Source organism: Nomia melanderi, chromosome 7 (assembly GCF_051020985.1).
Source record: "Nomia melanderi isolate GNS246 chromosome 7, iyNomMela1, whole genome shotgun sequence".
In the NCBI taxonomy this organism is placed as follows: domain Eukaryota; kingdom Metazoa; phylum Arthropoda; class Insecta; order Hymenoptera; family Halictidae; genus Nomia; species Nomia melanderi.
Genome location: NC_135005.1, coordinates 5,704,244 through 5,730,480, shown reverse-complemented (window position 1 = coordinate 5,730,480; position 26,237 = coordinate 5,704,244). Strand labels below are relative to the sequence as shown.

Below are 26,237 nucleotides of genomic sequence, written 5' to 3'. Positions count from 1 at the left end.
TACTTAATGTAAATAGCGGTATTTCATAATTCAGTCAGTATGTTAAATTTTGTTGATTGCTACAATTTACTTTGTTATATTCATTTGGAAAGAAAATAATATTATATTAATATTGGATTAAATAATGAATGATTATTAATTTTCTTTATAAAGTAAATACAAAACTGATTACTTATCATTTCACAGTGATATATTAGGCATAAATAGGTTATGTAGAATTTTGTTTTTCCTCTAGCAATTAGAAGTATAGGGTGCATCAGTAAATATTAGCGTCTTATAATCTTCACTGTTTTTTAGAAAATATGAAAAAACTTTATTAACCAAAATTTTTCAGTATAAAAAGCCTACAATGTGGCAATAACAGGTTTTTTTGTAGATGGAGGATTTTTAAAATTTCAAAGTTACTTTCATTTTTTTTAATGAAATCATGTTTTTCTATGCAATATTCGATGCAGCTCTATGTTCCCTATAAAAAATTATTAATTTATACATGTATTTTATTATTTCAATTTTATACATATGCTGGAGAATGTGTTTTATTTTAAAAACTTAAAATATATTGAAAATAAGTCCAAAAACAATGTACTGTTATAATAAATTAAAAGAAATAATTTCTATAAACGTAAATTTGTATATTTTTTATTGCATATGAAAACACCCATTACTACTTGATATACACTGTTGATCAAAAGTATGAGATCCAAAATCATAAGTAATATTTAAATGAATAAAAAAGGATAACTTTATAACAATATAGTAAAACTTGTGGATGAATTATCCGCATTTTATTTTGGCATATAAGTTTTATAAATTCTTTGAAAAAATAATATTTTTCTTTTCCATTAATAGAGAAACGTGTATTCTAACTTTTGGTCAATTGTGTATATATTAATTACAAGCGTGTTTACACATGGATTTTATACGATTCATATGTATTATATTTAAGTTTATTCTTTTGTAAATGTTTACTAACAATTTCAATATTACAACCATTTTAAATAATGGAAATATTCAGGTATTTGTACTAGAAATGAATACTTTTAGTATAATAGCATTCAGTACATACATATATTGGTTTTTTTTTTATGTCAATAAAAAATGTAGTAAACACAATAATTTAATTTCCTACTATAATTGGATTTTAAGGATCATGTTTTCATGCTTTATTTTATGTTATGTTTCCAATATAAAATAAGAAAATACTATTTTTGTTAATGAATATTACATTTTTTTTGTTGGAATGAGAATGTATTCTATCCTAATAAATACTCCCAGTTTTATAGTCGTTATTAGCTACCTTCTCATACATAGGTATGTTACCGTGAAAAGTCTTATTATATCTTTTCACATACACAAGCAATACAATTTTCCATTACAATTCCTCTAAGATCATTAATAAATGTAAAATAATTCTATTTGAAGAAATATTACTTTCTCACTTTTTCAATTACTTTACCATAAAGGTGAATGGTAAAATTTGAGATCCAATCGAGAGTGCTGATTAGTACCAGCTACTTCTTGACTACAAGAAGGAGACGGCTTAACGTTCTTTTCAGTTTTTTCCGTTTCTCGTAAAATGGTAGTTAGGGGAGTGGGTTGATGATCAGGTAAAGCAGGTGTCGGAACGGTAGACAATTCACTTGTACGTTGCTTTTGTTCTTCTTCAGAATAAAGGCTCAAAGAACGTGGCCTCTCCGGTTTTGATTGTATAACAGCAGGTGTACTTGGTTTTTCACTGAAAAAATAACTCTCTATGAAGTTGTTGAACCACAATAGAGAATACTAATATATTTTCTACAATAATAGTTTCCTGTTTTAAACAATATTATATTATTACAGTACTGAAACTTACAGGAATTCTAATACATGTATTTAATATGAATGTTATAAACGAGTAGCTAAATGGAATGATTTTATATATGAATCATATTCAAAAATTTCATTCTTACAAATATCTAGGGAAAACAAGAATAAATTCAATTCAATGTTGTTATTATTTTATAATTAAATTAAAGGTTTAGTTCCATAAGTAATAATATTAAAATTATTGTAAAAAACAGACTTAGTGCTTCTAAATTTCTTTCTAAGCATTGATAAAACATAAAAATCATATTTTTTACAGCTTATTTTATATTTAATTTTTAAAATTATAAAATCAGATAATGAAATATATTTACACCATAATATCATACCATATAGTGAGAAGCATAACTAATTTATTAATTACATGTTTTAAGTACAGATTTAAGGATCTTGAATAACAAATACATGGTAAAATTAATTATTTCTACGATGGTTGTATGCCTTCCAAATACTTTTTTTTTATAAATAAATATTTATAAATGTTTAATATTAGAAATAGAAAAACACAATTCTAGGAATTTAAATTATTATACTACTATGAGAATAAAAGCAAAATTTTTCTGCTGATTGAATTCAATTTATTAATTATAATTAGTGTGAAAAATATTAAGCTAGTAATTTTCCATATACAATAAAACTATGTAATTTCTTATATAATAATTTTTTTTTACAGATTGTTTTATCAATTATTATACTCTGTAGTTAGCATTGTAAAGCATTATAAGAATATGCCAATTGCAGTAGATACAGTTTGAAAATATAAACAAAATAGAAAGAAATAAAAAAGATTGTTGAGTATACCACAAATAATGAAATAATAAATGCAAAAATGACATCTAATTTTTGAAAATGTGGATGAAGTATAGACGTAAGAAAGGAAGCAATTCAAAAGCTTTGAAAAAAGCCAACATTAATGTTATTAGAGGAATGAAAAAGGATTTTGCAGTGGAAGAAATATAGTATATTACATTGAATAGAAAGCATTACAAATCAATATATGTACAAAGATATTTCGAAATGTTATTTATTCAAAATTACAAGAAAGTATCAATAACTGTAAGTATTATCTTCTAACATGAACAAAATATAAAACATTAAAAGTGTGCAAAATTGATTGTATATAGAAAAATTTGTATCCTTAAATAGTTGACTTGAATGCATCAATGTTTTAAGAACAGTGAAATTAAATCTATTTAAAATATTGACTAAACTTAATAGAAACCATATAAAGAATTATTGATTGTTACTTGTCTTATTATGTTATAATCATAAGCATAGAAGTTTATCAATCATTATATGACAGAAAAATGAGTCCTTCAGTTCCTATTATTATATATAAATATATGAACACTTTAGATCATAATAAATGTCTTAATAATATTGTCTCTAATATTATCTACTTTATAAGACAATGAACAATAACTTCTGCAAAGAAAGTTATCCTAGGTTCAATCATGCTTCTCACTGTATGTACATTATGCAACAATCACAGTTTTTAAATGTGACATAAATGAAATTACTTACTCTGATTAAAAGAATAAAAGGAATAAGTTGCCAGCGTGCAAAGGACTTTGGGATATTGAACTTGTGTTTTCAGGAGTGGATTCATTTAATATCTGTCAATAAAAAGGGAATAAATATAAATCCATGCTGAGTATTCAATGAAAATGTTTTAATGATATGCACAGGTGCAAGTAATTGCTAGAAATAATAGTATACATATCACAATACATAATATAATTGCGATAAATAAAATATTTGTGCATTAAAAAATGTTGCTAAAATAAAATGATCAAATAACAATTGCAATGAAAGTTTTCTTTTTCAAAGCTATTAAACCTAATATAAAATTTTTAGGAATACATGATAAATTGTCTATAATATAAATAAATTCATTATGTCTTCATTATGTCTCTATTATAAATAGATTTCGCTACGATAAGAATTGTAATTTACATTCACAACTTTTTAAACAACCAGTCAATATTCTGTTTTACAGTCACTAAGCAACAATAATTTAAAATTTTTTCTTTTATACCTAGTCATAAAGCTAAATATATATTACAGTAAAAGGTAACAATTCATTGTCAAAATTGTGATTGACAAGATGAAAAAAAAGGTATCATCAACCAGCATTTTTAAATAGCGACATTTAACTTAAATAATTAAGATTTGGATATACGAATAAAATAAATGAAAGCATCAGGTAATGTTTTACACGCATTTTTGCAGCATTAATATGTCATGTACTCATGCGTGTAAAATGTCATAATATTTTCATTATAACCATTACTGTCGACTGTTATGTATTATCGATAGAATTTTAAAATAACTTAAAAAATTATTTGTCTAAGACCGTTTTCCTTGGCCGTCGAAGAAAGTAATTAAAGCTTTAACATCAGGCGTTTTTGAGAGGCTTGCCTCTCCGAGGTACAAAATTAATAGTTATATATTTAAGCAGCTCGTAGGGTTGTTTAACGATTTGGTTGTTTTTCATCTTTACTCACCCAGTACGTTCAGCGGAAGGACCAAGCACTGTGGTGTTATGGATTATCTAAAAGAAAGCGTTAATGCGTTTTTAATTGCGTTTCAATGAATTGAAAGTTAAAATTGAAGAAGTTAAGATTTGTGAAATCTGTGTTATTATGTTACTAATAGTATTAGTTTTTTTTTTTATAAAGTATATAGTTTTTTTGTGAAATTCATACACAACATTTAAAGCAATTAGTGAATTATATTTGATATTATACTACGAATTACATTAATATTTATTATAGTTTTATTGAATGTAATGTTTTATTAAATTAAATTTTATAAAAATCGGTGGTATTTATATAAATAATACTTTAATTATGTTGATCAATACGAAATATTAAATGTATAACTTTACATAATATTTCTATTATTCATCTTACAATACATTGGAATTGTTGGATAGAATACTTCAAGTGTAATTTATAAGTTATATTGTATGTTTACATTAATGCTGACTAATGTCCTATTCTGTCATACTTACATTTGCCATGGAGCAAGGTGGTCGTGCAGCAGCATATCTACCAAATGAGCTGCGAGTAGCAGATGTAGGATATTGAATTCCATTTAAGCTGAAAGTAATAAATGTCCTTACATTGAAACTGTTTAGGAATATGACATGATTAATGTACTATTGTTACATTTATTAATAATTGTGAGTAATAAAACAATTGAAGTCTTGGATATTAAATATTTATTCGAATCATAATATATTAAATATGATATAATGTTTCGTCTTGTTAATACCTTCTTAGTTTTAGTAGAATAAGGTTGTCTAAATATTGTATTAAAATCTATAGAGGATTAATTATTTTATCATTTAATATATATTTTGAAAGTTAAATGTACAAAACTATTACTACTTTGATATGATCTATTAAAATAAAACAAATAACATTACAAAATATATTTAACTGTGTTTCATATTCCTCTGCATAAAAAAAACTGTTTTATTGATTATTCATTACGATGTGTATAAGTACATAGAAAAATTTAAGATGTCTCCAAACGCTTTAGAATTATAAATCGAATATCAATAATAAGAGAAATGTATAATTATAACGTGAATTTTTGCGTATATATAATTATCGAAATATTAAACATCTCAGAAAATATATCATTCTTTGTATAAATATACATTTTTTTTATAATATACATACCTGGAATTACTTTTTCCAACATTGTTATGAATGTTATTTTGTCCAGCAATATCAATGTTAGCAGGAAGGCTGTATCTATTTGTTCGCACATCTTGACGTTCTACAATATAAAAAGAACAAATTATACATTTTATCCGAAGCCATAATTATTATCTACATAGTTCCTTCAACGCATCAACTTTCAAAACCAGAAAATTGGAGCGAATCATTTATAATTAAAAGAACGTTTACCGTTAAAGGATAGCTTTAAATCGATCAGACGTCTCGCATAATAGAATGATTGGTTGAGCAGAGGATGACACTGACCGCAATTTTATACGTATTCGATAAAAATGAGCGATTTAGGGTGTTGAAGGACAGATTATAAGACAAATGTGATCAACCTTCGTCCCACCATTCCCGTACCTTTAGCATAAAACCAGATCAACAACGAGTTCATGGTCAACCTTGCATTGTACATTTATGGAGGTATCTTGAAAACGTGACAAGTTCGATTTATACGATCCTAGTACCATTATAAATTATACGAAAAATTCTCTCGAAACCAATTGTCAGATGAAAATCAATTTTTAAAAAATCAAGCATGAGTTTTGTAGAAATTTTATTATGCGCGCGAATATTACATATGTAGTTATGTATCTGTATTTTTATTTTCATCCACAAAGGAAAAAAAAATATCAATGAAATACCTTCCTTTTATTCAAACTGTTTCAATTTTATTTTAAGTTTAAAGCGAAAAGCTGGTATAAGAAGTAATAGTAATAGTAATAGTAAAGAATACTACTATTCCTTTAAAAATATTTAATTGGTTTCTATTATTATCTTTATTAACGTGTATTATTATATGAAAAATATATTGATAAAATATTTATAAATAATATATTTATATTAAAAATGGTGTCCCATTTAAGGTTGAATACCCATCTAAACGAATCAATGAATTCAAAAAGAATTTACCTCCTTTTCGACACTGTAATTAAAAAGATATCTAAAATTGAAAGTACAGATACGTACCATCTTGAAAGAATCCTTGAAAGACAACGAATTTGTTATTTTGCGGGATTATTTTCGAGAGGCCATAGTATTTATCCAGGAAGGCTAAGAACTTCTCTGAAGGTCTATCGATCGCTAATTTCACTGGCCTTATGTTCTCCTCCTGGAAGTTAGAGGCGATATTAACTATTAATTACCAATAATGTAAAAATGTAATCTACACACGTTTATACCAATCCATTTATCAATAGGGTAATTCCGAATAAGATGGCCCGGCCTCATTTAAGTGATCAAATATTTATATTTTCACTTGTTTTTAGTGGTATACTGAATCTTGCACAGAAACCTATTTAACTATTCTTCGTATATGCAATTTACTTTCATAAATAGGTCATAAGTAGCCCATCTCTCCCCGACCCACACAATAATATAAATGTAACTTTAGCTAAAAATAATATAAATGTAACTTTAGTAAAATAATTGAAATTATCTATATAAGTTATCTATCTTCCTCTGACCAATTCCAGGATAATCATTACTGAAGTAAAATAGATACTTGACTTCCTAAAATATAAGCGAATGACTTTCTGGCGCACCTAGTACCGCTTTAGTCCAAGAAGGAGAAACGAACGTACCGAGGCGAAACAAATAGTTTGAACGAGTTCAGTCACCTTTCGGGTTACCTTCGCCTGTAACACCCACGCGTAACGATCTTTTGTCACGCTCCTATTTAAGATCGTACGCTAATTTGCCACCACAGGTTTGTTCGTTGCTCTTTCTTATCGACAAAAGGGTCAGGGAACTGTATAAGAAGATCATATTAATCAACTGTACTAGAAGATTACTTGATGGCTAGTCTGAAGATGGCGAGGCTGATCGTTCAGTTCTCATCTTTTCTCGCCAAATTTTCTGCTAGTTTCATTTTCTGATTCCTGATATATTCAATCCCTAATGTTCCATTCGTCAATACGATTACATGTAATCAATCGAAACTGTCGCCAATTAGGGGATGTAGGAAACAATTTTTTTAATAAACTGTTCGCCTCGAAATGGACAATTTAGATTTCTTTTATAGATTCCGTAGTTTCAGAGATATTATAAAAAATGTACTTTCAACCCTGAACTTTTAGAGGGGTCTTCATCCTTTGGAAGTGGATGTTGAGAGATAAGAAAAAATACGTGTTAAATATTTCCTTGAGAACTATATCTCATATAAGATTCACCAAAATCGACGTGTGCTTGTTGAAAGGGTCCCCTTCTTGTTAGCCGGAAAGATCGATCGCGCACGAATAAAGTGGATCTAGTGTGAGAAGAATTCCGTGGAGCGAGGAAAAGGTTGGCAGAAAACAGGTATTCGTAGCCGTAGTTCGTATTCCAGATTACTTTTTGCCCCGTTTTGTCATGGTCGGTGCACTTGTCAGAATCACAGCGAGCGCTGTTGGCTCAGCGACACGTGAATTCGCCTTGTGGTCTCACGCACGGTGCTCGACTATCAGGATTGCCGGCCTCTACGGTACTTTCTCGTAATTAATGCGTGTTAGCTGCGCTCTCCGCGATGTACAAGTATTATACAGGTAGAAGCTGGCATCAGCGTACTCGTTTCCCGACGAAACACCTGTCGAAACATTCGACCCGATGTAAATTACGGGGAACGATGAAAATCTTCGAGGACTGCGAAACTTCTGCTGTGTAACGTTCAAAAGTGATGGAGCAATGACGTGTTTTTCCAATATTGCTGTACCAAGTTATTGTCCTATGATTTATTTTTTAATCATGATCGATACAACTATTTTGTCCTTGATAATAAGAGAAAAAAGAAAAATTCTGGACGTACTCTATGTCCATGTTAATTAACAAAGAATAATAAAATAAAATTAACAAGTTTAATAAATATTACTCGATTCTTTTGAACTCAAATGAAATATTATTCTTCTGTTACTTTTATTTTAATTCAGTTTGAAATCTTTACTACGAGTCTGACACGTTATTATAAGGCAAGAAGTTAAACTGCTGATTTCAGACTTGAAAATTGAGACGTCGTAGTTGAGATACTAATAGCTTAATCGAAGTTTACTGTACGTTGCAGTGATTTCTCAATCTTTTTATAACCTCTTACAAATCATTATATATTATTCTCCTTATAAATTATGTTATAATTCATAATTTCGTTTGCCAGCGATACGACGACTTGCGAAATGAGAAATATTCGCATCTAGTTGGACAGAAATATGGTAAAAGTTTCGGTTTGCGCAAGATTCCCATGAAGGTAGTATAGATGGAGATCACGGGACGCCTTTCTGTTTTTACTCGGGAAGTAATTACACTTTGTTTGCGCTCCACACTTTCCAGATTCCCAACCTGCGTGGGCGGATAATAATTTCTTGTATAAGATGTGCACATTTCTTTACGATTCACAACACTGATCAACAAGACTTTTCTAAGAATTATATTCGATTTTATCAAAAATTGTTAAGGTTACCTAAAATAACTATTTCAAATTCCTCAATATTCCGTCAGAACAGAACTATTCTGTACACAGGTTTACGATTAACAAACGCTTATACTTAATAAATAAATTAATAATAATTGAAGGTTAAAACAGGTTATATTTTCTTTTGCTCATTGTTACAAAAATAAAAGAAAGCAAGGAACTCGTGTCGATGTGTTTAAAAGTAAATCTTTTGAGCATCTTATTGTAAGTAGAAGGAAAAGCAGATTACTTACGGACAGCATATGCTGATAAAGAATATTTCCAAGTCCCATGCGTTGCCGGGTCTCGTGGACGTAAAAATCTAAAATGCACCTAGGCTTCAGCTGGTAATGAGCCCCTGTCTCGTCGAACATGAAGAGATTCTTCGATCCAGTTTTCAACAGGCCGACCACGCTGCCCAGTCCGCTGTAAAACCGAAGCAAAGACGTAACATAATGCGGATGATGATTCACGGTTGCGGTCTACCGTTTGAGAATCCACGTTGCTCTAGATCAGCGATTTCCAAATTGGGAGGCGCGGACCAATGCAAAAGAGGTCACGAAATATTATTATTCCGTCAATTACGTTTTTACATTTTTTGTACTAATACATTTCTTACCATCTCAAAATGTGTTTGAGTGTTTGAAATATGGAAACCACTACTCTAGATAACAATGGTTATTCAGCACTACAAAATGGAAAAGAATGATATGTTTATTTGAGAATCAATAAATAATAGTATATGTAGTCTTCTTAAAATTAAGGACATATATGTAAGGTAAAATTATTTTTTATTTAATATTCTTTATAGGTAGAATATTGTTATAAGTAGAAGATCATGAAATTCGCTTTTATTAAGTAACTCTAATTTATTTTTCCAGCTGCATGTTCCACATTTTCTTGATTAACTAGTCATTTTTTTAAATTATTTTTTTCTAGACTTTTAAATATATAGAAATCATGTGGATAAGGTTCGTTGAACAGGACGAATAAGGAAGAACTTCACACCCTGATTCCCACGATTCTTTCAGAGGTTTACGATCGTGAGATATTAGTCATTATCGCGAAGTAAAATTAATTTTCAACTTATATTGTGCATTGTAATAACGCAACGCCGTCTAATATGAAACACTACGATATTTCAGAAAATAAATAACTTAATGAATTAGTTACCGTGGGAAACATTTTATTAGTAATGGAAAACAATCACGTCAGTAGTTGTGGTGAATATATTAACCCTTTGCACTCTAGAGACGACTCTCAATCGCCGTTTGATTCAACATAGCAAAATTATAAAATTAAAAATTCAATATTAAATGTCGAATAAGGTATTTATTAACACATGAAATATAAAAATAAGATAATTCTGTCCTTTAATTTATGCAAGATATTCCTTTATGTAAGTTCCAAATAATATTGTTAATATTTCGTCACAAAATAATGAACGTTTACAATAGAAAACATTGTTGAGTGCAAAGGGTCAATGTTGATCACCAGTAGTTTTTAACCCTTTGCGATCATCAGGCAAACTATGCCCAACAGAACACTTTTATGAAAACAATTAAAATATAAAATTATAAATTATAAATAAAAAGTAAAGAATCAAAATATTGATTATTCAAATAATGTATCTGAACTAAATATCTGTTTCTGTAGATATTAGATTTATCTAAAATTTAAAAATAAGTCATAAGCTTCATTTATACATAAAATTAATACGATCGCAAAAGGTTAATTGTTCAGCTGAACATCGACAGTGAATACGACAACATGAGATTTTACTATTTTCAAATCTACAGTTTTATACGTTAATTGTAATCGGCGTACTTTTATAATGTATGTAAATCTTATATTATAAATATTTATATTGTAAACAATTATTAAAAATATAATTCATTGCCAAATCTCAGATATATAATTATTATGTTTATTGGTAACGTGTTACCGGCAGTCTAACGGAAGACGGATTAAGTGACCCGATCAAACTAAACTATGTAATAATTAAGTGAACTAACGAACCTAATCGAAACACAGCCTACAAAGTACAATGTATAATATAATGTTGAACATATCTTTACGTATAATCTCTGTTTCTAAGGCCGAGCGACGACTAAGTATGCGTGCACGGAAAAATTATTTAGAATGATATCCTTGATAATTCAAGTATTTGAAGATCATTGAAATTCGTGAGATATGCCTGTTTATAAATAATTAACAAAAGGTTGCAACTTTTTTACGAATATCTAAGAAATTATAGTAGATAGCGTGGTGCTCTTTAATCCTTTGACGGCACGTCATCCAAATTCGGGTGATGCCACTTTTTAGGAAAAAAATTGATTTTCTTGGTGAAGTGTTGAATAAACTGAATTTTGTTACATATAGAAGCATAATAGAGTAATAGTTATAAAGAATTTTAATTTGTCAGTTGCTGCTTAATTAAAAAAACTGTTTCGATAGCAGAGGAATTTTAATTGAAGTTGGAATTTTAATGGAATTTTAATTAAAGTCGAAAACTGCTAATGAATAATTTAATTATTTAAATAATGATTTACATAAAATATTTCCTTTTTTTCTAAGTATTTAAGACTTAGTAACAAGAGAAAGTGAAATGGAAAATTAGTAGAAATATACAATCTTTACTTGATTATTAGCAATATGAGACAGTCTCATATTACTGTCGCATTTTAAAATTGATTACTAAATGAAACTAAATAAATTTTAATTATTCCTTTAAATGCCATAAACGTAATTAAATAAAGAGCAGAAAAGGAGTTTTAGAATTCATCGTCCTTGTTCATTTTTTGCAGATGCAATAGACCTGATCGTGAATGACTCATTTTGGAGTTTTAACTTGAATCTAGTATAAGTCCTAATGTTCGTTTTATTTAACCTTTTGCATTGGGTAATCGCCTTTTAGGTGATATTTTAAATGCAATATCAAAATTTCTGAGTGCATAATGTTAAAAACGATCGTATCTTCACAACCTTTCTTTACTGCTAACTGATAATACAAATTTATGATCATTACACACAATGTATGTGATTGATTTTTTTGCACATCTGGTGTGTAAATAGTCTCGAATGTGCAACGCAAGTATAGGACCAAGCGAGGAAGGAAAAGCTTGGGTTTCCGGAGGCAAGCGACACACCAAGACACCAGACTCAACTTATCGATCCAACCACCATTTTGCACACCGCGAAACCCCTTATCCTGGGAAACGCAGCTTCCCTTCTGTTGGCTGGGCTGGGTTTTCGGTTACAAACTGTTTAACGCTAGAACTACCAAGCAATTGAACTGACTTTTTTGAATTTCTTTATAGAAACTATAAGCATGCTTTTATTAACACTTAGGCAACTGCACAAAACGCGATGACATTCAGCAAAATAAACCTGCGATAATAACGCAATTCAATGAAATAATTTAATATTGTGTCTTTTTCATTTCGTATGTTCTGCACCTTAAAATCGTGCGGCATTCAACGCGTTAATAGTGTACCAATGACGAAAGAACTGGTAACATTTTATAATTCGCATTAAATTGAACATCGAGTGTTTTGAGTTTGCATTAATCGAAACCTACCCATACTCATTTGTTATCAGTTTTTATATTTCACAATTATTGATATCTTGAAAGTGTTAAAAATTCATAAACGATTCTAAAAATAAAGAGTTTTACTTGAATGCTATAATGAATATATGAAGAAACCGAAAAAAGTTTATTGCTACAATTTTTATAAGGATTACACATTGATCATATTAAAAACTTGGTAGTTCTAGTGTTAAACATTTTAGTAATTTAAATTTAATCAATTATAAATTATTAAATCTTCATATTGTTCGACAACTTACCTATTTGCTTCATTGTCGATTAACAAATAAACTATATGGTCCGTGTCTCGAAGTTTTAAGGCGCTGGTTATGGGCTTGTTCAAACCCTGAGCCCTTGCCGAAGCCTCTCCCATGTCGTCCAGAATTCTGCTGAGTTGCCTCTGACATTCTCTGAAACAAGAATTTTCCAAACTTTATATAAACCTCGTAGCACGCTGTAGACGGTTACTCTTAAAACTTTTGGATCTTAAGTTTCTTAAGATCTAAACTCTTCTTCTTTCTAAGCTCTTTCTGTGTATATAGGTATTGTTTGACGGTAATTATTGGTAATAAATGACAATTGTGTAATAGGAAAAATATTTCTCAGCGTAGCAACTATAGAACGAATTATTGTGATCTTTCGAAAGAAAAACAAGGAAACAGAAGAATAAAAAGAAGATTAAGATAATAGGAAAAAGAACAAAAAGAAAACAGAAAAAAGAAAGAAAAGATTTTCGTAACCTGTGAACTGTGGAATTTGGTATTATAACTTTTGCAGTTTTACTTATTGGTTTGTACGAGCGAATAAATAATTCATTGTTCAAAAAATTAGTATCATCTTGGATTTTAAAATGACGTGTATACTCGTCAAACACAAGTTAACTGGATAACAATAAGTCCTAGTGCATACGAGCACTGCATTGATGCATCGCTATTGCTGCAGATGCCTAAAACACGGCAGTGATTTTATGCGAACCGCTCGTCTGCATCAGACATAAGACGATTTACAGTAAGTACTGCTTCAACGCTAAGCATTAAGCGTTTCGATTAAGGCGCAGCAAAAATAAGTAACTACTGCACGTTCGTTCTGATGAACGCAAACTTGCCAACTATAATTATAGTTGATACTTATAGTTGTCACTAAAAATTGCGTTTCGTACGTTCACTTAAATATACATTCTAAAATCCTAACACTAATCTCCTATAATGAGGTAAGCTATTGAAACAACTAAATTAAAGCAAACATGCTTAGAGATTAAAAAATTGTAGCATCTCTCGAAATCTCCTAAACAATTGCTACAATAAAATTGTAGCAATCTCTACAAAGATTTGAGAAATATTAAATTAATTTGATAATTAGATTTTTCGATTAGTAGTTTAATAAAATACAATTTCGAAGAAAGAGACGTTTGAATTCGTACATTTTGATTTAGAATGCAGGAAAGTCGCGCAATTTTAAGACTTGTAACCTTGCCAATTCTTCGAATTTATTTACAGCACTTGAAGATTGTATGTTTAAGATACAAAATTGAAAACAAATCTACAAAAGATTCAATTTCTTTTCCTTAGTAAAACTGAGAAACTATTTCAAATAAAGTAGAAATGTGTTATAGTGTAAAATGTTAATGCGCGTCGTAATGAATTACCGAAACAGCTTTCTCTAGACGAAGTACACGACACGCTATAATTATATGTATAGTTATATACTTTAAAATCATTTGTATACTTTTATTTCTATTTCATGGAGGATCTTATAGCAGAAACCTATCAAATAAAATTATTACTAAAATTCTTTTCACTCTAAATTACCTAGTATATTATACTTTGGCTCGTTCAATTTCTTAAATCGCTATAGAACGATATTTTCATCTTAATGAACTGTAAGGTCCCGTTTCATAATCTTGTCCACCGATGCATAGAAACAACTTCGAGTGTAACTAATGTTAATTATAATTGTTTCTTTCATATGTGTGTATCTTATAAAGTTTATTCACTGCGTACGAACATCGCTAACGGATCGGAACTTGATTTCTCCAAGCTTGGCATTCTACGTGTTATTCTTATTCTTTATGAGCTATGGTTGTTAATCATTTTACTATGATTGAAATACTACGTATGAGCAGTTTTTAACAGTTGATTATATCCAATTTTGATAATAAAATATCTGAATATATAATAATCAATATATAATCTTTTTCCGCACTAATTAGACTCCTAATCTTTATGTTAGATTATTTGAAATTTTTATCGAATAATTTAGAGACGAACGATACACTAAAATTTATTTCTCAGAGACTAGTTTGCTGAAATTTTTATTACATTCTTTTAAACAGTTTTACTTTTTTATCAAATGGAAAATCTGTAATATTTTCACGACGTTTTATATATATACCTATATACAGGGTGTCTTAAGTATTTGGAAAAAGTTGTATCCCCTAAACAATTAGAAATAGAAACAAGTGTTATAAGTTAGAATTAAGGGGTATTCAATAAGACATAATTTGTAAATAATTCTATTTTTATTTTATTTTATTATTTAATTCTGTTTTTCGTTTTATTATAGTTTATTATAGTTTTGATTAGATCAGTAGTTGTAGTTTATTAAATCTCTATAAAAAAAATATTAACATAAGTACTTAAACAAGTATGTTAATAATTAACATTAGTTTCTCATAAAATGTGCAGAAGCGAAGAAACAATTTATCAAGTTTTTAACTACGTTATAAATATGCGATCTTCGTTGTGCAGAGTTTCCCAAGAACTCTTTTATTTTATTATTTATATTTTAATTTATTTATAAATCGCAATACAAACATCATTGGCAAACTGAAGATACATTTTGATGACTTAATATTTACAATTCTTTGTTGGTTTTTTCCGTTCATTCCACGAAACAATCACCGGGGATCGTGTTGTCACGGGAATGCATCTTTTCTTCCAAGCGCGGCAGATTATAAAATCGATTACACAATCTGATTATGATTCGACGCTCCGAAATTAGCATCTGAGTCAGCGCTGTGGCGCTATATGTTTTCTCGCTTCGCATACCTGGAATTCTACGAGTTTGAATCCCGTAAAAAACGATAACAATTTCTATCAATTAAAATCGGATTGAAAAAAACAATTATTACAAAAGTGTTTATGAACGAAGTGTAACTGAAACTCGTTTATTATTGAAAATGAGGATATTAATCATAAAATGCAAAGAACATTTTTCAAGAAACTATATGTTTAAAAAATTATGTTTTTGTGGCAAACAACATTTATAGTGATTGAAAATTTTTGTACTGTTAATAATTATTAATGATTGGAAAAATTGATTTATATGTGTTACCAAAAGTAACACGTTTCATTTGTATTATGAAGACTAAAACATTTCAATATACTACGAAAAAAGGCACGCTTCAGTGCATCTGTTGATAATAAGCATGTTTCATTTCAAACGTTGCAATGACGACTAACACGTTTCAATTAGGGTTAACAGTTACCCAACCGAATGGGGAATGAAGATTTCCTACTTTTCCCTTAGTAACGCATTGCCATTTATCTTGTTTATTTTTTTCGTTATTTAGTAAGCTTTCACCTGGGGATATTTGCAATTCATTAAGTATCTCTCTTGTTTTTATAAAATATAATTATTAATGAAATCTATTGAATGAATTCAAGTAACGTTTTTTTTTGTTATTTAGTAAGCTTTCAACTGGGGATATTTGCAATTCATTAAGTACCTTTATTGCTTTTATGAAATACAATTTTTAATGAAATCTGTTGAATGAGTTCAATTAAATTTAATGAAAATGCTTGTAGTTATAATTTCTTTTCAGACGGTTGCCTAAGTGTTAAATATGATTCAGATAAAAAATACATGGGATATTATATTGCATAAAGTAATTCCAAGTGAAGTGGCTCTGCGACTGAGATGGCCCGATCTCATTTAGATTTTCAAATATCTAAATTTCCAATTGGTTTTAATGGTATATTGAATCTCGAACAGAGATCTATTTAACTATTCTTCATATATTTATTTACTTCTATAAATATATTTTTTTCTGTTAAATATTATGTAGTAATATTTATGATATAATAGTTATTTTTAAAAAAGTGGGTCATCTCTCCCCAACTTATCCGACATTAACACGTTAACTGCCACGAAAATCTTAAGTGTTTTACATAACACTTACTCTTTTGTAGCGAGAATCGGATGATATGTTAAATAGGAAAAAATAGGATAAATAGAAATAATTATTAATTATTTGGCGTCACAATTCTTACATTACGCCATTACCAACTTATTTACATTTTAACCTTTTGCAGATGAGGACTTTTCAAAGTATTTAAAATAATTAGCAGAGAAAGCTAACTACATAATACAACTACTCTTAAATGCTATCAAATGTGGTACTTTTCATGACTAAAGTAAACCATATTATCTTTCACAGCAAAGCACTGAAATTTATTAGCTTTCGTCGCAAGAAAACACGACACGCTATTCTTCGTCGTGATAAATGATAACATTCTATTTTTCGAGAACAAAATCGAAGCACACGTCTTTTCATGGCCAAAATGTGCAAAGCGCTAGTCTTCGTAAGAATAATGAAACATGCTACTTTTCGTAACGCGCATCGTAATAGTGTAAAACAAATATTGTTTCGCAATCCACCAAAAATAATAATCACTAATAAAACTCGTAGAATCCACAACAAAATAACGTTTTTGTTTTTATGAACGAAAGTTTTCTTGTTTAACCTTGAGAGGTCAATACTTTTTATTAAATACTCTTATAGTTAACATTCACACGTCCTTAAAATACTGAAATTTACTTTTTCTTGAATAAACATTTCTAAACAAATAAACGTCGAAAATTAACGTGTTACCGGTATTAGTGTTAAGTTTAAATATTAAATAATGTATTAACTATAATAAATGTAAGTAATTATATATTAAACTAAAATATTAAACTACTAAAACAGTTTATAAACTGATTCTTAGTGAAACACCCTGTATAACACTACTATCAAATTTTACTATACGATTGTCGAACAACCTGTTAATCATATTTTTATTTTCTTATCCATACCGTATCTTTATTTTCCTGAACTACGAGTATTCTTAATTTTTTTCATTTAGGAAAATCAAATTGAATACTGACTTTTTACGTTTTGCTTCTTAAGTAACTTCCCAGTTAAAGGATCGATCGTACTTTAGGTTAATATGTCGTAGGATTCGACCTAATTCTGTGACTGGAGTCGAGCCAATAGGCCACTTTGCAATGTAAATTGTGATGGATAATCGGGACGGTGTAATGTTTTCATGAGGCATTGAAACGTCGCCGAGCGTTAATAGATCATCTAGCGCTATGTAAAATGTTCCACATTGCAGCAAAGGCATATATTAATAACCAAAAGCAGTGAAAATCATAATATGTTTAGACTTGACTTATTGGACAGAATATAAATGTAAAAGAAATGTAAATTAAAATATATGAATATGTGAATTAAATATATAAAATATAAAAAATGTATATTAAAATATTTATAACTATAAATTTTGTAATATCAATGCCACTGAATTCAACATCTTCATCAAAATCATATCTAAATTGTATGACCTACAGTTTTGACCTTTCTAATTTTATCTAATGCATTTTAAACTAATTTACTGATAATTTTGTATTTGATTGTTACCTTCATGTTATTAATAAAATTTTCTTATGATTTTGTCGAGGAAAACCTGATGAATCATTTGCATCATATGAAATGTTTTCTTTTTACTAGTTTTGAGCCTATCATACCAATCGTCTGATAGACAAATATTTCGGATTTTCTCGTATGTTCATCTCAATTGACTCAGCTCTTATTTCCGTACTTTGAACCAACCTCAAGAATCTTAATCTTTTGTAGTCCCATATCGAGTCAGACTTGACATTCAATTTTATTCTAATGTTTATTTAGTTTAACAACATTTGTATATACAGTTATAATTATTTGCAGTATCATAGTTGCATCATATAAATATACCACTTCAGAGTACCAAGTATCCTTAAATAAATAGTTAGAGTGCCATATTAAACCATAATTAAATTGAATAACGTTGATGTAAGTCTCAGAGTAAAAAATCAAAAAGGCAAAGGGTTAAGATAGTTTTGAAATTTTTGTTTTGTCCAATACACGAATCTGATTTTGTTATTAATCTTATTTATAATCTTTTGTTATTAATTTTATGTACTTAATCTACATATTTAAATTTTCTGAGGTATATGGGCGGTACATGTATCATAGGCTGAAAATCACGGATATAAACCAATCGCTTGCACTCAATTTTCTAAACCCATTTTTACTACAAGATATCGATGCGGATACAGTTACGCGTCTTATATTTTAACTTTTATGCATCCGATAGTTTTGATCGTTCAATAAATTGATTAAATCCGAACGACTTTGCAATTAAACGATTATCGCGGAAGCGGAACCCGCTCTCGCGTGATAAACTTCTCGTTGATGTTTCACCGGTAATATCCAGCCGCATCGGATGCTAATTCATCGATGATTTGTATCGTTTAGCTGACTGGAACCGCCTTGCGGACTATATAATAGACTCGGAAATTAATAAAACGTGTGCCACGCGAGGAAATACGGGCTTCACGGTTAACGTTGCTTTCACGAGAAAAAGAAAATCGCTTTCATGAATATGCATGAAAAATGCAAATTCTTACGAACTCATGCGGCGAAATTATTGTACTCGTTTTCTAAAACTCTCGCGGAAACAGCGAGAAGAACGGAAGTCGCTTTCGATGATTCCTGAAACTTCAAATCTTAATAAAATCATTCTAAAAGCAGACAGGAATTTATTATACTTGTTTCATACTATGTTCTGATTTGTTGATCGTGTAACATAACACAACACAACACAACACAACACAACACAACACAACACAACACAACACAACACAACATAACATAATATAATATAATATAATATAATATAATATAATATAATATAATATAATATTATAATACAGTTGAATATAAAATTAATTGACAAATCTTAACATTTCCTAATTTTCTTTTACGCGCGCCAAAATTATACACGATCGCTAAGGCGTGATTCTACACCTTTCATTTGATGGAAAAGGATCTAAGCAAGTGCTCGCAACATTCATCCTCATCTTGAGGAAAATGATTAATACTTTGTATTGGTGTATTGTATTCTACATATCACAGGGCCAAATAGTTGAAAGGAACCACGAATAAAAAATAATTCTATCAATCTTTTAATATTCAAGCAGTATTTCTAACGATAGTTCAATTTTTTATACGTGATCTATTTTATAGTATATTAGCATAATGTTTGAATCTCTTCTTAATAGAGTGTATTGCACTGCGTTTGCCTATAGTTCTACAATATATTGTTATAATTTCAAATAAATTCAGTAAAATATCAACGATTAAAAAAGTCATCGAATTTATATTTAAAAAAAGGTAGAATATTCAATGTAGAACTCACAGAGCCTGATTCGAAGTAATTAGACGCGTGAAAAACGATAAAAACGTTCTGGAATTTAAAGGAGCATTTCAAACACAAAGGACACTGGAATTGTGAGTTTGAACTAAACAGATTAGAACTTATCTCCAGCAATTTAATCTTAACTTCTTCAACGATAACTAAGTACATGTACACACCTTTATATTTTATTTTAATTTTATCTTAAATAAAATAGTCAATAGTTATGTACATGGATATTATTTATTTCATAGGTTTATATTTAATCCTAGATAACTAAACATAAATCAGTGTTACTCTGTAACTAAACATTCGATTCATAGTCTACAAATTAAAGACATGCAAATTTTTATATTTCTTCTATTTACCACAAATAAAGTAGCATAATTTATTCATAATATATTAGTTCTTCATTAAAAAATAGAAAAGTGTTCAAAAGTAACGTTTGCAGTGTTGGTATACATTAACACTAGAATTATCAAGCGTTTAACACGATTAACATATAAACTTTATCAAAATTATAGCAGTAGGGTTTTTCTGTTTCTTCATATATTCATTATAGTATTCAAGTCAAACTATTTATTTTTTAAATCAGTTCGGATATTTAATACTTATAAAATATCAATAATTGCGAAATAAGGAAACTATAACCCGTCAAAATGGTGGGTGCCGCAGTTCTTCTAGCATTAAAAGTGTGCTCTCGAATCCGAATTTGCAAATGTGTCAACAGTCGATATACTATTTAGATGAATATTTAGTTACTTATGGTTGTTTTTAGTTTTCTAATCAATTTTTTAATGCGTTGACTGTCGTAGTGATCACCAACGACCGGAGTTTCGAAATTGCTTAAATGCAATTACAATAAAAAAATTAATGACGAATGAAAATATTTAGTAATATAAGTAGATAATACTGATAATACTATAGCATGAGTAGTATGCTAGCAAATTCTTAATAATTATTTCTAATACCATCTGTCTTTGTTATAAAAGAATAAGTATTATTATACAAAACCCCTGAAATTCTCGTGGCAGTTAATGTGTTAATTAGCACTATTTCTCAATTATGTACAATATAATATAAAAACAGGAACTCGTAGTTTGTTGCTTTCTATATCTACGGTGTAATTGCGGCACGATTTCGTCACGAATAGATACGCCAGGTTATTTCCCGCGAGCGTAACAAGTCATCGTTGAAGAATTTACAAAGGTTTAGAGAGAGTGCACTTCCCACCAAGCGAAAAAGTTCAATGACGGGCAAATCAACCGTCAGATGGAAAGGAGAAACAAAACAAATAAAAACGTTTGAGGAATCCAAGGAGTAAGACGGTTCATTATTGAAAAACGTTCTTTATCCTTAAAATAACACCTTTTCTAATTTATTTAACTCCTCCCATAGCAATTTATTTATTAACATTTTAGATGCAGTAATCCATTACAATAAAATATTACTATTAATATTTTGATGAACAAAATTTAAATCAATATTCTAAAAATCAAATAAAAGGTGGTAACGGTATATGCGAAAATAACAAGTTAAAGTGTTCTTGAAACGTCTGAATATCAGCTATAAGAGTATGCAACAGGAAATAGTTAACACGACTTTTGTAGTATGTTTCGAGGTCATCCTAAGGTCAAACAAATAACATCGTGATATGTAACACTTAATATCCTATAACTTCTGTCTCAAATATTTTCTCTTTTCACTCACATTTTTGAGAAAATTAGATGGTCGGTTAGTAGAAATACATTGTGTGTTAACATTACAGCTACCGTACCCGTTAAAATAACGAGTTTTTGCTTTCTTATTTTGCAATTATTGATATTTTTAAAATACATTACAAATAGTTTCACTAAAATGCTATAACAAATGCTTGAAGAAATAAAAAAATATATCTATTGTTACAATCTTTATAAGGATTACATAATTATAATTGCTTGATAATTCTGGTGTTAACTAGAATTTGATTTGATGTGGCAAAATTATAAAATACAATATTCAAAATCACATTTTATGTAATATAAATAGACAAGACATATTAAAACAGAATAATTCTATCCATTGATACGTGCATTATTTCTATTTAATATAATTAATGGTCCAATCAATATTTCCCTAGAAAATAATGAATATATGTAACAAAAAATCTTTCAAGTATAAAAGGTTAACATACAAAAATGTTTATATCTCGAAACCGAAGATGAAAAATGTATATATCTCGAAACCTGAGATTTCAACCTAAGATGTTTTTCACCGAGTATAGTGTCCTATTCATCATATAAATCTTACATACAATTTTCGAACACTCTGTATATCATTTTACTTGCAAGCATTTACTGAATCATCTTTTAGAACAGGGGTGATGAACTGGCGGCCCGTGAGTTACTCGTGGCCAGTGTCCCTACTTCCTTAATCTGCAGTGACTTGGAAAATCGATCCCCTAACGTAGACTGCGTCGATTATCATTTTCGTTGTATTTCTTTCTCGCTGCCTCTTGCTCTCACAATCTGTCGATTCAACTACCAAGCAAATTATTCTACTCTATGAATCTTTTTTAGTAAGAAGTAATTTCCTTAGAAAGAAATCACCAAACTGACAATGAGCAAGATGACAAAAAAGTTTGCCACCTCTGTTCAAGAAAAAGTGAGTGTATTATATTACCACAAACTATTGTACATATTGTTTCCTCGTGTTTCTTTTTTCCTTTAAAATTATATTTCTTGGTAATTAAAAGCAAAAAACAAAAATAGTTTTAGTTATTGAAAAATTAACAAATTAGTATTATATAAACGTGACTTCTTAGAAGCAGCTGTAAAATCAGTACAACAAAAGTATTCGTACTTTTCTAAATTCACACAGTTTACAAATTTAATTTTTTAATTAATACTTAGTCGGACCTCCTTCAGCTTGAATAATATTATGGAGACAATTTGCCATGCTATGAACGAGATTTGAAGTGTAATTGGGTTGAATGTTATTCCAAATTTCTCTTAATTTTTCTTTTAACATATCTTTACTTATTATAATACTTTCTTTTAATCTTTTTTCAATCTCAGCCCTCGAATGTTCGTCGGGACTTTGGGGAGGCGTAATCAACATATATGGCATATTATATAATAACTATTGCTTAACAATGTGGGCCATATATTTGGGGTCATTGTCTTGCTGAAAATAAAAATTATTTGAATGTGAATTTTCTTTTAAAATATTTAAATATTTATTTTTGTCCATTATTCCATCAATGAAAACGAAATTTCCAACACCGTCTGCCGCCATACACCCCCAAATGAATACAGAGCCTTAAATTTCTTAATTCTAGCCCTGTATTCGCTCTTCTCCATACCATACAACGTCTATCTGAACCGAATATATTAAATTTTCATTCGTCTGAGAATATTGCATGTTCCCAGAACGCACATTCTTTGTCCGCGTGTTCTTTTGTAAATTGAAGGCATTTGAATCTATTGGTGTTACCGATGAAAGGCTTCTTCCGAGCTACTTGTCCATTAAAACCTTGTTTCATTAAGATTCTTCGGCATGTTTCGGGACTAACATCTTTTGTAAAGTTACATTAGCAATAATAGTTAATTTTGAACCACTAATTTTAGGATTTTTAGAAATCTCGCATACTAAAATCCTTTTTTTCTTGATCGCAAAATTTTCGAAACCGCCCTGTACGTGGTTTATTCAATACCGTATCATTCTTTTTTATACTTTTAATAACATATTGAATAGTGGATTTTCTTCTACCAATAGTGTTTGCTATTTGGCTCTATGACTTCGCTTTCTTGTGCCATTTTCAAATTAATTTTCTTTCTGCTACTGAAATTTCACTATTCTTTCGACTCATTTATATAATTATCGAGAATATATTGTCTCGTCAACGTAATATTGTCTACTGACAAATAATCTATCATTTCCTTCATTTTAGGAATCAAAACAAAGCTATATTGGTAAATATTTTGGTTTGTATATACTTAGAATTGAAGGGTACGAATACTTTTATGTTGGATGTTTCCGAGCACATTTACTTTTAATGATATTTATATTATTTCGGTAAATTAGTTTTGAAATCAAATTTATAACTATTGAAAGCTTATTAAATTTATTATCTTACCCTATCAATAAAATTTTTGTTACAATTTGTTAAACATAAAAATAATCATTTATAGTTGAAGGTGGGAAGAGTATGAATACTTTTGTGACTCACTGTATATATATAGGGTGAGTCATTCAACAGTATTATCTGAATTTACTTGTAAACCACATATCACATAAAAAAAATGTTCCAAACGAAAGTTATTCGGTATCAACCAAGCCAACCGTATTTTCATCAACCGTAATTTCAACTCTTAATGCCAAATAACTTCTGCCTCGAACATTTTTTTACTCAACAAATAAAATTTGCTGATATGAATAAACCATTCACCCTGTATATGTATCTTCATGTAGGAGCAAGGGTATTACTCTAGGATAAAAGGATTTATGACGTCAGGACAAACAATCAGTAACTTAAAACGAAATGTTTACGATATTACAAAGATCCCTTGCTGAATCCTTGCACTGAGGTATCCTTGAGCCACGCCAACGCGTGAATCTGTTTCATTGCCATTTACTTTCGCCATCAATTTATCAAGAAATGCGACTATGTCAACGCGCTTTGATCATGTCAGCCGTAACATACAAGGTACATACATATTTACATCGCATCGGGACGAATCGATTATGTTCATGAATGACTTCAAATTACTACGTTCGTATCATCGACACGAAGTGAAAGTAAGTGTACACATATCACACGCTTAAGTACATGTTCCATTTTATAAGATAACCTTGAAAATAACGACAGTCACGATAACGCTTCTTATGGCTCCATTAGTCCGATTCCGAAATTCGATATTTTTACATGTATAACAATTTTACATTTTACATTTTATATTTTATACTTGGCGTTTTATACTTGATGTTTTATATTTGTCGTCTTATACTTTATATTTTATATGTTATATTTTACAGTTTATATTTTTCATATATTATATTTAATACAAGATATCCCCAAAACAGTGCAACAGAATGAAACAGAAATCAATGTCGAATCGTTTCGAAAAATTGAAATTATTAACTGACAATGAGGGGTTACTTACTGTAATTCTCGTCGATCACCTTTGAAGTCTTCCGGGACGAGAGTGTGGGTGACCTTGTTGATCTTCCTGGGTAAGAGTTTATTTACGTTGAACTTGAACTCCATCTCGCCGATGCGTTGTTCGTTAAGGCCCGTATCACCGATGTAACCGCGTGACACGTTCAATAATCGACCCCTAACCTACCGATGTCACTTCCTGTCAATCTGCGGATAGTATCAGCTTGGAAGAGTTTTTTTGAAACTTTCTGTAGCGTATGTCCTGAATATGGCGGTCAATGGCACCCACCGAGGCAACTTCACTGCACGTTTCACGGGAAATTACGAACGAGATGACTATATCACTGTTCTCCGAATTTGTTGTTTCGCGGCGACACGAAATGTGCCCGGTCGTCGATCAACACCGCTGTTCTCCGTTTGCTGTTCGCCCGTCACGGTCGCTGTCATATGAATTCCCTTGCTGTCACGTGTTCCCGCACGATGACTTCTATTTTCGTTATACTACGCGCGTTACTCGCGAAACCAAATTTATGGCGACAACGTGATAAGAATCGATGCTTCTGTTGACAACGATGGCCCGGGCACAGGAGACGCGGCAGGATTCTCCGAATCGATCAGAACTCCGCGAATCCGACGTTCCTCACGGCTCCCAGCCGACTGACATTTATTGGTCCTGCCTCGTCGCTTTTCCACTGCTACGATTAGCTCGTGGGAGAAGTTAGGCGACACACACGATTCCGTATCTTTGATAATCTGACAGCTAACGACGAATCAATTTGAAAGCATGCACATCGGAAAATGTTATATTCTCTTTTGTGAAAGTCGTGAAACGTTAGAAGGAAATACTCCACGAGAGCATTAAAGGAATGAAATTTAATGTCGACACGGAGTTTCACCTGACGAATCGCTGGAAACCTCACAGTTTACTGGCGAGTGGTACGTTCAATTTTTTATTGAAAGCCGTGAGTCGCGCCGAGATGCGTGCGCAGAC

The 26,237-nt window shown here is 30.0% G+C and overlaps 1 protein-coding gene and 1 long non-coding RNA gene across 4 annotated transcripts in view; one reads left to right on the top strand and one right to left on the bottom strand.

Annotated features, from left to right (window-relative positions):
• The window catches only part of LOC116424231 (uncharacterized), a 7,492-nt gene extending 2,406 nt beyond the window's left edge, over positions 1-5,086 (top strand). Inside the window, exons 3-4 of one of the 2 annotated variants that reach the window (XR_004234416.2) lie at positions 2,537-2,919; positions 3,461-5,085. This is a non-coding gene — a long non-coding RNA (uncharacterized LOC116424231). Of the gene's footprint in view, positions 1-2,536 lie in introns of both variants that reach the window. The other variant, XR_004234415.2, reaches the window with a different exon arrangement.
• LOC116424230 (alpha-tubulin N-acetyltransferase) lies at positions 624-26,237 on the bottom strand. Of its 2 annotated transcripts, XM_076368908.1 has the most exons (9): positions 25,536-26,237; positions 25,251-25,453; positions 12,868-13,017; positions 9,273-9,444; positions 6,570-6,711; positions 5,556-5,655; positions 4,880-4,967; positions 4,371-4,417; positions 624-1,735 (listed from the first exon to the last, which is right to left on the bottom strand). In XM_076368908.1, exons 2-9 carry the CDS (start codon positions 25,352-25,354, stop codon positions 1,453-1,455), a joined length of 1,086 nt encoding a protein of 361 aa, XP_076225023.1. In that variant the 5' UTR covers positions 25,355-25,453; positions 25,536-26,237; the 3' UTR covers positions 624-1,452. The 2 variants fall into 2 exon arrangements, with proteins under 2 accessions (XP_076225023.1, XP_076225022.1); XM_076368907.1 differs by having other exon boundaries at positions 25,251-26,237.